Source organism: Macaca fascicularis, chromosome 8 (genome assembly GCF_037993035.2).
Source record: "Macaca fascicularis isolate 582-1 chromosome 8, T2T-MFA8v1.1".
Taxonomy (NCBI): Eukaryota; Metazoa; Chordata; class Mammalia; order Primates; family Cercopithecidae; genus Macaca; species Macaca fascicularis.
Genome location: NC_088382.1, coordinates 58,796,537 through 58,810,058, shown reverse-complemented (window position 1 = coordinate 58,810,058; position 13,522 = coordinate 58,796,537). Strand labels below are relative to the sequence as shown.

Genomic DNA, 13,522 nt, shown 5'->3' with positions numbered 1-13,522 from the left:
CGGCTCCTGCGCCCCTCTTAACTCCCAGACAGCGTGGATCGCGGGCGGGGTTCACCGAGGGAGGTTACCTCTCTTGAAAATACTTAAACACTTTTTTTTCCTCTCCACTGAAATCTCGAAAAACAGCCCATTTTGAACCAGAATAATTTAGTCTGACAACAGATTCTTCCTCTGTTCACAGCTGTCCCAGAGGGAGGAGCTGAAATCTGAACCTCTCAGCTGTGATTGGATCTTTCTTGCAAAAGAGAGGAAAAAAAAACCCTCCCAACCAAAACGGGCTCAGTTCGTAAAGGAGCCGGGCGACTTCAGAGGCGCCGGCCCGTCCGCCTGCCGCACCTGAGCGCGGCCCCTGCCGGAGCCTGGCCCGCCGCGATGCTGTAGGGACCGCCGTGTCCTCCCGCCGGACCGTTATCCGCGCCCGGCGCCCGCCAGACCCGCTGGCAAGATGCCGCGCTCCTTCCTGGTCAAGAAGCATTTCAACGCCTCCAAAAAGCCAAACTACAGCGAACTGGACACACACACAGGTAAAAAGAGAAAAATATATCTAGAACTACGTATCTAGAGCGTTGCAAATATGAATCTACGTATTACCCTTCAAATGCCATTACAAAAGAGCCAAAGGTTCAACTGTTTTCCTTTTAAACAGTGTCCCGAAACGGAGCTTACGTTCTTTTGATAATTTGGGGTGCGTTTTAATTCAAAACTTTTTGAATTCTTGACTAACAAGGAACATTTCATTCAAATCTCGCAGCTTCGTGTTTGCTAAAGCCTGTGTATACATGCATAATGAGTATGTGAAAGATGAGTGACATAAGGGTTGAATTACTGCGTTTTTCATGCACGAAGTCTCCTTTCCTTTAGAAGGCGGCTTGATGCAGGCATATCTTTGTACTCACGGTCGTAATACACCTAAAGAGCCCATACATAAAATGGGAAACAACTTTTCTGAATGTTTAAAAATAATGTTGAGGCTCTCCCTCCTTAGTGGGGACTGCGAAGGCACTGGCTTGGCTGCACTCTGTCTTCAGAGCACCTATAGCTCCGTACAGCTGTCAGCCTATGTGTGCATTAAGTACAGTAACTCCGTAGGTGCCAGGGTGGAAATGAAACATTTCACCAGTGTGTATGCCCTCCTAAATGGGTCTATCTTTTCCCTAAGAAAATCACGTGTGTGTTGCTAAATATCTTTCCAGTGTGTGCATGCTTGCGTGTGGATTTAATTTTAGTTCTTTTTAACTTAACCTTCTCTCCCTCCCTTTTCTTTCCCAGTGATTATTTCCCCGTATCTCTATGAGAGTTACTCCATGCCTGTCATACCACAACCAGAGATCCTCAGCTCAGGAGCATACAGCCCCATCACTGTGTGGACTACGGCAGCTCCATTCCACGCCCAGCTACCCAATGGCCTCTCTCCTCTTTCCGGATACTCCTCATCTTTGGGGCGAGTGAGTCCCCCTCCTCCATCTGACACCTCCTCCAAGGACCACAGTGGCTCAGAAAGCCCCATTAGTGATGAAGAGGAAAGGCTACAGTCCAAGCTTTCAGACCCCCATGCCATTGAAGCTGAAAAGTTTCAGTGCAATTTATGCAATAAGACCTATTCAACTTTTTCTGGGCTGGCCAAACATAAGCAGCTGCATTGCGATGCCCAGTCTAGAAAATCTTTCAGCTGTAAATACTGTGACAAGGAATATGTGAGCTTGGGCGCCCTGAAGATGCATATTCGGACCCACACATTACCTTGTGTTTGCAAGATCTGCGGCAAGGCGTTTTCCAGACCCTGGTTGCTTCAAGGACACATTAGAACTCACACGGGTAAGAGAAAAAACATAGGCAGGAATGTTACTCTGAGATACAGTGAAGCCCTGAACTGGTTGTTGGATTTGCATGAAGTTGTGACATAGTGCTTTTAATGATGGACAGTCATTGATAACTACTTCCTGACTACTCAAAAAGTTGTTAGGGCACAAAGTGCTCCATTTCTTGCTAACAACCTCTGCTCTAGGGACTGCAAACAGCATGTAGACTTTGGAAAGTAGATTCAGAAGGTTTGGTCTCAAAGATCAGTTAGAAAATCAGGAAAGATGTGCTTGAATGTGTGTTCTGTGAAACTGCCCCCAGTAATCAGCAAAAACAAATGTTGCTATCTTAATCAATTGATTTGGTTAATAGATGAAGGCTTTTCCTACAGTTTTCTGTTAGTTACATTCTTGCTCTGATATCTATCACCAGTGGGTGACTTGGATAGTTGAAACTAAATTTACTTTGCCTCTCTTGCTTTGTTTGGGGATTTTTTGCTGCTTAATTTCTTATTCCTATCACAGAATTATCCTGCAGGGTATCATGGCACTTAGACTGCCCTAACCATAGTACAGAAAGAGGGAAAAGGGGAAATATTGGGAAATGTTGGGAGGTGCTCAACATTAGCTGCACCTGCTAAAGCAGAAAGCTTTAAGAAGTGAAAGTCCAAGAACTACGGAAATTATTTCTGCGTAATTGGCAGCAGTAATAATATTCTGTGTATGATTTTTAAATGCAATATTAAAATTTATCTTCAAAGGTCAGGTATTTTTAAAGTGTCTATTATGAGGGATTTTAATCAGGTTTTGCTGCTTCTCATTATTTAGGCAAAATGTGATTGACTTTTGTTAACATTATTTAACTTTATGTTTCCTCTAAAAACACTGACTGTCTTTCTTTTTTTCTCCCACTCCATCCCCAGGCGAGAAGCCTTTTTCTTGCCCTCACTGCAACAGAGCATTTGCAGACAGGTCAAACCTGAGGGCTCATCTGCAGACCCATTCTGATGTAAAGAAATACCAGTGCAAAAACTGCTCCAAAACCTTCTCCAGAATGTCTCTCCTGCACAAACATGAGGAATCTGGCTGCTGTGTAGCACACTGAGTGACGCAATCAATGTTTACTCGAACAGAATGCATTTCTTCACTCCGAAGCCAAATGACAAATAAAGTCCAAAGGCATTTTCTCCTGTGCTGACCGACCAAATAATATGTATAGACACACACATATATGCACACACGCACACACACACACACACACACACAGAGCTGCAAGAGCACGGAATTCATGTGTTTCAAGATAATCCTTTCCATGTGAAGTTTAAAATTACTATATATTTGCTGATGGCTAGATTGAGAGAATAAAAGACAGTAACCTTTCTCTTCAAAGATAATATGAAAAGCACATTGCATCTTTTCTTCCTAAAAAGAATGCGAAGATTTACATTGCTGCCAAATCATTTCAACTGAAAAGAACAGTATTGCTTTGTAATAGAGTCTGTAATAGGATTTCCCATAGGAAGAGATCTGCCAGACGAGAACTCAGGTGCCTTAAAAAGTATTCCAAGTTTACTCCATTACATGTTGGATGTCTGGTTGCCATTGTTGAACTAAAGCCTTTTTTTGATTACCTATAGTGCTTTAAAGTGTATTTTTAAAAGGGAGGAAAAAATAACAAGAACAAAACACAGGAGAATGTATTAAAAGTATTTTTGTTTGGTTTTGTTTTTGTCAATTAACAGTATGTGCCTTGGGGGAGGAGGGAAAGATTAGCTTTGAACATTCCTGGCGCATGCTCCATGTCTTACTATTTTAAAACATTTTAATGAGTTTTGAAAATTAATTAAAGATGGGAATAAGTGCAAAAGAGGATTCTTACAAATTCATTAATGTACTTTAAACTATTTCAAATGCATACCACAAATGCAATAATACAATACCCCTTCCAAGTGCCTTTTTAAATTGTATAGTTGATGAGTCAATGTAAATTTGTGTTTATTTTTATATGATTGAATGAGCTCTGTATGAAACTGAGATGTTTTCTATAGCTATGTCTATAAACAACCTGAAGACTTGTGAAACCAATGTTTCTTTTTTAAAAAACAATTTTCAAGGTTTTTTTTTACAATAAACAGTTTTGATTTAAAATATCTTGTTTGTATACTATTTTCAGAGACTTTACTTCTTCGTGATTAGTACCAAACCACTGTACAAAGAATTGTTTGCTAATAAGAAAAAAAGAATAGTGCTTATTATGCATCTGAAGTGTTATTTTATGTGTTAGATTATAATAAAGTGAGCTGCTAGTATTATTTTTACTCTTAAGATAGTAGTGTCACATTCAGAAAAGACAAGATGGTGGATTGTTAGTGTACCACTTTAACAAAACTCACACTTTCCAAGTGCAAAAATAGTTGCATTACTAATACTTAAAAATACTTTTCAACATTTTTTATGTTGACTTTATCAAGTTTATGAAAACAAAAATTGCAATCACTTTTATTATTACATAGGCGCTGTAACAGTTTAAGATTTTTAAAAGAAATATTATGTAATGAAATAAATGAGGGGAAAAGAATACAAACTGCATGAAAAGACCAGGAGAAATGATTTACTATAAATTACACGAGTTGGAAAATTAAACCATGCAAAGAAATCCCCGCATCTAGTGATATATAAAATAAGTGATATGTTTGATAGGAACAGGTCAGTGAGCAGTGAAAATTACCTTTTAAGGTATTTGAACACGTTGGACAAGCCCACACCCAAACCTAATGTGTACTGGAGAAATTATAACATGACCATGCATTCATACACATATGCATGTGCATATGCTAAATCAATGCATATGTAGTAACTCATATGCAAAAATCCTAACCATCATAGGAACTGTGAAAGTTAACCAAATGTATATTTGAATTCAAACTCCTAAACTTATTATAAGAAGAAGAGTTCCTGCTTCTGTTCATCACATCTCTCTGGAGATTTGATCAGAACTTGGAGATCATCTTTTTCCTTTTAATATCTTTGTAATATGATACCAATAAATGCCAGAACCTGTATCTCAAAGATGTTAGTAGCAGGCCCCTAGGAAATGACCAACAATAAATACCAATACTATTCCCTTAATGTTCACATTTCTTCCACTGTATGTTACATTTACATTTTCAACCAACATATAAAAGGGGGTGCATTTGACTAAAAAAAGGCTTCAACTTAGTATTCTGCTTTAATTTTTTGACATTGCAATACATATTTTTTAGAGGCAAAATTATTTGGAATAGCAGTTTATGGATATGAAAAAAATGGCTGATAGCTTGACTGGAGCATTCTAAACTTATAAAAGTACCAATTTAGCGAAATGTATATGGTATAAAAATGATTGCCAATGATTATCTAGAAGTTTCCAAGCCAGCTAGCATGTAGAAACATCTGGCAAGGGGAAGTGTGAGTGAGTCAAGCCTTCTTGGATGTTCTGGTTGGCTATCCCAGGAATCACATCTACTCCTGTTTCCCTTCCTCATTTGTAGGTCTACAGGCAAGTAGCCTCTTGGTGACCAAAATTTAATCGGCTTTCTAAGAGGAAAAGTCTATTCATTGTTTAATTTCTTAGTGAAGAATTACTATTAATATTTTTGTAATTTATTTGACTTCATTCTCATCATTCTAATTTCATGTTTAAAATATTTTACTTTCATTAAGGTGTCATGGGTCTGAATTAAGTCACAGCAGATATTAAGATATTCTTTTTTTTTTTTTTTCAGATGGAGTCTTGCTCTGTCACTCAGGCTGGAATGCGGTGGTGTGATCTCGGCTCACTGCTCCATCTCTCAGGTTCAAGCAGTTCTCCTACCTCAGCCTCCTGAGTAGCTGGGATTACAGGCGCGCTCCACCACCACCAGCTAATTTTTTTAAGTCCATGCTACGTTTATTTTTTAAAGTTTTATTATGAAATAATTAGAGATTCACACAAAGTTGGAATGCTAGTAAGGAGAGGTCCAGTCCTGTGTACACTTCTGGGAATGCTTACATTTTAACATAACTACAGTACAATATTAGAATCAGTAAACTAATATTGGTACAATGTACATGTATTTTATCACATTTGGATTCCTATACCTAATACTACAATCAAGATACATAAATATTCCATTAGCACAAAGAACTCTCTCATATTACTCATTTATAGTCACCACTCTCCCAACTTCAATATCCCTAACCCTTAACAACCATTAATTTGATCGCAATCTCTATAATTGTGTCATTTCAAGAATGTTACATAAATAGAATCATATAATATATAACCTTTTGATACTGGCTTTATTTCCTATTTCAGCATAATGCCCTTTGAAATCCGTCCAAGTTGTTGCATATCAATAGTTCCTTCTTTTTATTGCTGTGTAGTATTACATGGTATGATTGTGCCACTGTTAAATCATTCACTTACTGTAGGACATTGAGGTTGTTTCAAGTTTTTTGCTACTACAAATAAAGATGCTATGAACAATTATGCTCAGGTTTCCGTGTGGAAGTAAGTCTTCATAGGATAAATGGTCAGGCACAAAACTGCTGAGTCATGTGGTTTAACTGTATGTTTAGTTTTAAAAGAAACTGCCAAATTATCTTCCAGAGTAGTGATATCACTTTACAATCCCAACACCAATGTATGAGAGATCTCATTTCTCCACATTCTCACCAAAATTTGAAGTTGTCACTATGTTTTACCGTTTAGCTGTTTTAATAGATGTGTAGTGAAAACATCTCACTGAGGTCTTAATTGGCACTTCCTTGATGGCTAGTTTAACATATTTTCATGAATTTGTCATCTGTATATCCTCTGAGGTGAAAAGTCTCGTCATGTCTTTTGTTCATTTTCAAATTAGATTGCTTGCTTTCTAACTATTGAGTTGAGGAGGTTGTTTTGTTTGTTTTGTTTTTGGTTGAGACACAGTTTCATTCGGTCGCCCAGGTTGGAGATGCAGTGGCTATCACAGCTCACAGCAGCCTCTACTTCCCAGGCTTAAGCGATCCTCCTGCCCAGCCTCCCAAGTAGCCACACCAAGCTAATTTTTTTAAACATATTTTTTGTAGCGACAAGATCTCACTATGTTGCCCAGGCTAGTCTCGAACTCCTGGGCTCAAGTGATCCTCCTGTCTTGGCCTCCCAAAGTGCTGGGATTACAGGGGTGAGCCACTGTGCCCAGCTAGGCATTTTGTATATGTGCTAGACATGAGTTCCCGGTCAGATGTGTGATATACAAATATTTTCTCCCAGTCTGTAGCTTAGCTTTTCGTTCTATTAACAGGGTCTTTCCCAAAGCAAAAGTTTTTAATTTTTTATGAAGTGTATTTTATCTTTTTTTTTTAAATCATCCTTTGCCTATTTTATCTTTTTTTAAATCATCCTTTTGGCATCATGTCTAATAACTCTTCTCTAAACTCTAGGTCCCACAGATTTTCTCCTGTTTATTTTTCTCCAAGTTTTACAGTTTTACATTTTATATTTAGGTTCATTATCCATTTTGAGTTGATTTTTGTACAAGTATAAGGTTTAGGTCAAGGTTTTACATCTTATAGATATCCAGCTGCTCCAGCACCATATTTTTTTCTCCTTTTTCCGCAGGTTCTAATCCAGCACCCTTATTAAGACTATTCTTCCATTGAATTACTTTGGCACTGCCAATTGTGCTGACTCCATAAATCTCAGATAAAAATAGCCACTTTCAATAAGATCCAGGTGATACATAATCTGATCAAACAACTCTTGTCCTTTGGCTTTTTTTGGCAAGTCGGCACTAACATCAGTACCATCCAGAAGGGACACCCAACATGTGATGATGGACTTGGAATCTCCAGCTGCAGGAATAAGTGTGGCAGTGTGTTGTGCTTCTCGGAGTCGTTCTTTCTCTTCATGTTTACCCATAGACAGATTTCCTAGTGTTCTATGGAAGAAACTCAGCATTTTTGTCACTCAGCTGGGGATGGCGCGTCCCTGGTGGTAGCTACCAGAGGGAATAAGAGCCGAGCAAGGCTGAGGAGGGGGGTGGCTCCTCAGGAGACACTGAGAAATGGCACCCACAGCGAGCCCACCCACTCTAATTCCCGGAGGACCCTGACCTCCTGCCCATCCACCCCTTAAAGCTCCCTCCCAGCTCCCTAATTTTTATATTTTTATTAGAGACGGGCTTTCACCATGTTGGTCAGGCTGGTCTTGAATTCCTGACCTCGTGATCCACCTTCCTGGGCCTCCCAAAGTGCTGGGATTACAAGCATGAGCCACTGCACCTGACCTAAGATATATCTCAAGTAAATTTTTAGAGTTTTTAGAATTTTTACCAAGGTCTTGCACTTAGTAAAAGTCTGCTCTCCTATATACACACATAAGACCCAAATCAAATGTCAATTACTTTGAAATACTTTACCAAATTCACCCCCTCTGGGAGCTTTATACTATTTATATGATATTACTTACCTCATTATATCACAATCTTTTTTTGATGTCTTTTTCATTACACAAAACATCCTTAAAGCAGAAATTCCTAGTACCCAGCCCATCATCTAGAACACAAATATCAACAAATGTTTGTTGAATGACTATATCAATAAAATGACAGAAATTGGTAAAAAATTGCTTGCAGATCTAAAAGAAATTTATCATATTTCCCTTTATAGCATAGTATTGATGATTTCTGAGAGATCCTTGAAGCAAATTTACTGGTGTCTCCTAGTGATGACAGATCTTCAAAATAGATGGGATGTCCAAAAAAGTGAAGAAGCGGAGTAAATAGAGTGCATATAGACAAGGTTTAATAAACATTCTGAAAGCCTGCACTTGGGAAACTATGGTTTTAACAATATGTACATATGCACATGAGCATTCTCAGTATCTTTAATTTGTTTCATATAATCTTGGACTCTGTGTTATAGTGAGGAAAGCACAAGTTCCTAAATCCAACAAATGCATTCATTGCATCACTGCCTCACCACTTGTTGGCCTTATGTCCTTATGCAAGTTACGTATCCATTTCCTATTGTGTAAAATAGAAAGAGAATCTCAGTATTATAAATAAAGTACTCAACAGTCCCTTGCCTCATATATCATAATAATGAGCTCTCAACGTTATCATTAAATGTCCATATCCCCTCTCGTACAAGGAAACTGATATATATGACCTTCTTCAATGGTTACAATTTATCTCTGAAGTTGGTATTTCATGGATAAGGATATTAAACTCAGAAAGGTTGGATATTGGGCCCAAAGTAACAAAGGTGGCAAGTTGCAAAACTGAAATACAAACCCAGAGTCTTTGGGTTGCAAACACACTGCATTTTCCATGGCACCAGGGGAGTGAGGAGGAGCTGCTGTACCACACTCAGCAAGAGATTTGTACCTTGTAGGCATGTGGCAGAGGTCTGTTGAAGAGGACCGTGATCATGTGCTAAATATTCCAATGGCATATTTAAAACTACCATCATTCAGGGGTTGTACAAAGCACATATAACAATCTTCAAAGCCATTTCCCAGTTTCTTCTAGAAATCCTGTGGGCTCCACCCGCTGAGGCATCGGCCCTCCCTACCATGACACTTTCCCATAGCCCCTCAAGCTCTCCTGGTGCCCTTGAGCCTTTTCTGTGGGGCTGTTCTCAGTGGGGTTGGGAAGCAGCTGGTCTCCATCCTCTGTACATTAACACTTCATCTGCTGGAGGCCACTGCTGCTCCCTCACACACCCACACTCCGCACCCGGCTTTTATCTTCTTAAACTGAAAAGTCTTCCAAGCGAAACAATCATTTCTTTCACTACTAAAATGTGGACACTCTGGTGTAATGAGGCAATTATAACTTTGAAAAGTATAAGGCTTTTCTGGCTAAGATCCACATCTAAGGAGTTGTCCCTAGTTAAGATATGCGAAACATTTTGAGCAAAATTAATTTGAGAATGAGTACTCTGTCATCTAGGAAAGCAAAAATTCTCAAATAAGATAATTTTCTATCATTCTTGTCTCCTCATCAGACACAGGGGAAGAACTAATGCATTCCATTAACCTGAGATGGATACATATGAAGGAAAAAACCCTCTGATTTAATTTTCAGCAATAAATGTGTACAACCTACCACTACAAAAGTAAATCTATGGCTAAAGTTAGGGTTAGTATACATCCCTCCAGGAAGTAATAATTACTCTGTGGAAGGCATGCATGTAAAAATCAACAAGCATGGCAACTTTTCCGTTGTGGCAGTTGGCCAGAACCCTGAACAATGAGAGATTAGCAGAGGAAATGGCAGCCTATCCCTGTCCGCAGACTCCAAAGAGACTGGGAAGTATTTATAGCCATGAGTAGGAGAGCTGCTGTGAGTAAAAGATGGGAGGATGTATACTTTATTTACCAGTTCATCTAATTAAGCTCTTCTGGTTACAAGAGTCAGTTTAATCCATTTAGCACGTTGTTTTGAAAATTTGTAAAGATAGTTGTGAGGCTCTTTGAATGATCACTAAGTAATTTTTGTAGACAATGGCCAGGGGGAAGGGCCTGTCATTCATTTGCTTCACCAGTTAGCACAGCAGAGAAGGATGTGAGGATATTCTCCACAAATCTGTTCTGGGGCTTGAATCAATTGCCTCCCAGGTAAGGAGCAACACTTAATATGGTTCTTCTATATAGTTGGGAGGTAGCAATAGCTAATTCTAAGGAATGGAAAGGGAAGGCCTGGATTGAATAAAATAGTGATATCTTCTCTGGCCAAAGGAAATGAATGGTAATTCTATTTCTCGTGAGTTCCAGCTTCTCTGCCCATACGTCCTTCAGACCTATAGAGGTTTAAGGCTTTCCCGTATTGTGTGATAACTTTTCTTAAAAATTTAGTAGAAAAGGCGGTAATAGAAGGTATCGCCTTCAGCCACGCACAAGGTCGCTAAGCTTTAGGCCCAGAGGTCCTGCCAGCCTCAGTCAGGGTGTGTCACGTCCCACCGTGCCCAGGCTCTTCTGTGGGTCTTGGGAATGTCCTGGTTGATGGGTTGAGCGGGCCTGAGAGTCGGCATTTCCAGCCAGCTCCCAGGCCAGCCTGCTGGTGGTCCTCGTTCTCACTCCAGGCAGCCAAACACTAACCCATCTGGGCTCCTGGCCTCAGTTCCTTCCCCATCCCGTTCCAATCTCAGGACGGCAGCTGGAGAGCAGGGTGTCTGGAAGATGCCTGAGTTCCACGTTTGCCGCTAGGAATGGGGACAGGGAGTCCTGAAAACCGGATCCCACGGAAGCCAGCGTTCTCTGCTCCTGCGCGCTCTGCAGGGCCCCCACCAGGATCCTGGGTTCCCAGAAAAGTGCGCCGGGGCTGCTACGATGTACTGCTCCGGTTTCCACTCGAGGCTTCTAGGCACCCTGTCTCACCCTGCTCCACGAAGGCCAGAGAGGCAGGGCCGGGCTCTCGGCAGTGACGCTGCTAAATGGGGTTTCTCCCCACGCCTCAAGGGCTACCCTCCATGGTGACGCGGGCCTGGGGCCTCTGCAGACCAGGCCCTTAGTGCACCAGCCAGCTCCCTCTGCCTGGTGCCTTGGACCGCGACGTTCCTCCTGCTGGTCTGGGGGTTCCGCGAGGCCTCCTGGGCTTCTGCCTGCAACGTCTGAGGCCATTCCGGCTGAGAGAGCGGCTTCTGCAGCTCCTGCGCCAGAAACATCACTTTAAAAAAAAAAGTTTGGAATTTTGCCAAAGGGATGTTAGCTGATGTATTTTTCTCCAGTTCTCTGATTACTTTTATTCATGTCATGTCATTTTATTTTATTCTTTTATTATGTATTAATATTAATGCAAATTTGAAAATAAGCTTACTTGGGGACATCGTTGTCTCCAAGTTGGTGACAAGCATCTCTTCCCTCTCTTTTAAATGCTTTTATTTCATAACACCTAAACAAGTCCAAAATGCAATAAAATAATAGATAATTAGACAAATAAATAATGGATAATTACGCTTATTAGGAGGTCTGCCCCCATCTCAGGTCGTGACTTCCCGAAGGTGGGCGGGAGGAGGCCTGCAGGACCATCCTGCCCTGGAGCCGCTGTTTCTTACCTCCTCCCCCTGTACTTGTCCAGTATGGGCTTCAGAGCTCCTTTGAACACTGGTGGTGACTATAAATTATATGTCCTTGGGGATAAAGACATTCTTCTGAGTACCAGCCTAAAACACACAACTGATCCCTGATGAAGACTTAGCGACCACTGGCCCCACTTCCCCATCGCTGTGGCAGTAATGAGGCTCACATCCCAGCTGTGCCTTAGCCTGAGGGGTTAGAAGTAGAGCACTTGCCCCCCTCCAGCTTCAGAGATTAGATGGTGTGAAGCAGCCTGTTGCCTCCAGACAGGAGGAGAAGGGAGGCCCCAGACGCCATGCGTTGCTCACCCATGGCAGGAAGGAAATCAGAGGTGCTGGGATAGGGTTGCCTCCGAGGTGATCAAACTTCAGCAACCATCGGAATCAGCCAGAAGGTTTGTTAAGGCAGGAATTGCTGGGTCCCACCCCCCAGTTTCTGAGTGAGAGGGTTTGTAGTGGGCCTGAGAATCTGCATTTCTAACCTGCTCCTGGGGGAAGATGGCACAGCCAGTGTGGGGACCACATCCTGAGAATAACAGAGTGGGAAGTTAGGAGCCAGGACTGAACCTCTACTGTTGTAGTTAATGGTGTGCTGTAAATCACAAGTTTTATAGAACTTCAGAATCCCTTCTCTTTCTCCCTCTTATTTATTGCACGCCTTCTATTTGCCAATCAATCACTGTTATGTAGTCAGTGAAAAGAAGGATTGAACAAGACCCTTTAGTGAAAAAAGAAAAAAGCAGAAATTTTTTAAAATGGCTTTAAATTCTTTATCAATGCCTTTAAAAAAAAAAAAAAAGAGTCTACATCACAGGGGGTTTGAAAGAGAAATCAAGCCAAACAGATACACTATAAAATGTGCAGGGATGGAAGGGGTGTGGAGTAGGGGCTTCCTTACATAATGAAAAACTTTTACATAATGAAAGAAATAAATTATAGCTTGCATAACTATGATGGTTTCTTTATAAAATTAAATTAAGTGAGGATCTGGCTTGTTTTTTGTATCTCAGGGTTTTGAATGGTTTTCTTGAGTTCTAGGCTAAAATAAATGAACTTGTTTGCTGTAATGGGGCTTTTCCTGGGAGGATGAGCACTGATCAGCTACAGATTTTTCTCCATGAACACAGCCAGACAAGCCCCTCTTGGATTCTGCTTTTTAAATCAAAAGATGTAAAAGGATCTTTTGTGTTACTGCTTTCCTGAGGCAATAAAAAGGTAATAAAAAAGAATTAGAAGAAAAGATTATTCTAAAACATAACTTTCAGATTTTTTACAATTTAGGAAAATCTCAACAGCTCCAGGGCTGACCTGCCAGTGGGTGCTGGCTGGACCCAGGGCCGGGCGTGTGTGTCTCCAGGGGATGCCAGGTCCCACCACTGCTCACGCCAAGGATGAAACAGCGCAGGTAATTTTCCACAGAGGTGTCCTGATTGATTTCAAAGGCAGCCATTCTCTTCTTTTCAATTTGGAAAACCTTAAACAGGAAGAGTGCTGCATTTGTAATTGTCTTGCAGAAATTACTTTTGGGATGTTTGAAATAACAGTGGGTAAATATATAATATTATATATAATATATATATATAATTAAAAAAACAAACAAACAAACAAACAAAAAAAAAAAAACAGTGGATGCAACCAGG

At 40.6% G+C, this 13,522-nt stretch overlaps 1 protein-coding gene across 1 annotated transcript; it reads left to right on the top strand.

Annotated features, from left to right (window-relative positions):
- The first annotated feature begins 281 nt into the window (after positions 1-281).
- On the top strand, positions 282-3,947 carry SNAI2 (snail family transcriptional repressor 2). The gene is made up of 3 exons (XM_045398221.2): positions 282-524; positions 1,270-1,815; positions 2,723-3,947. Exons 1-3 carry the CDS (start codon positions 446-448, stop codon positions 2,902-2,904), a joined length of 807 nt encoding a protein of 268 aa, XP_045254156.1. The 5' UTR covers positions 282-445; the 3' UTR covers positions 2,905-3,947.
- The last annotated feature ends 9,575 nt before the right edge of the window (positions 3,948-13,522 follow it).

What these genes read in the sequence shown, in the direction of transcription:
- SNAI2 (XM_045398221.2), top strand. Translation starts at nt 446, where the DNA reads ATGCCGCGCTCCTTCCTGGTCAAGAAGCATTTCAACGCCTCCAAAAAG. An exon ending in CGAACTGGACACACACACAG is followed by an intron (nt 525 to 1,269) that starts GTAAAAAGAGAA and finishes TTTCTTTCCCAG; the next exon opens with TGATTATTTCCCCGTATCTC. An exon ending in ACACATTAGAACTCACACGG is followed by an intron (nt 1,816 to 2,722) that starts GTAAGAGAAAAA and finishes CTCCATCCCCAG; the next exon opens with GCGAGAAGCCTTTTTCTTGC.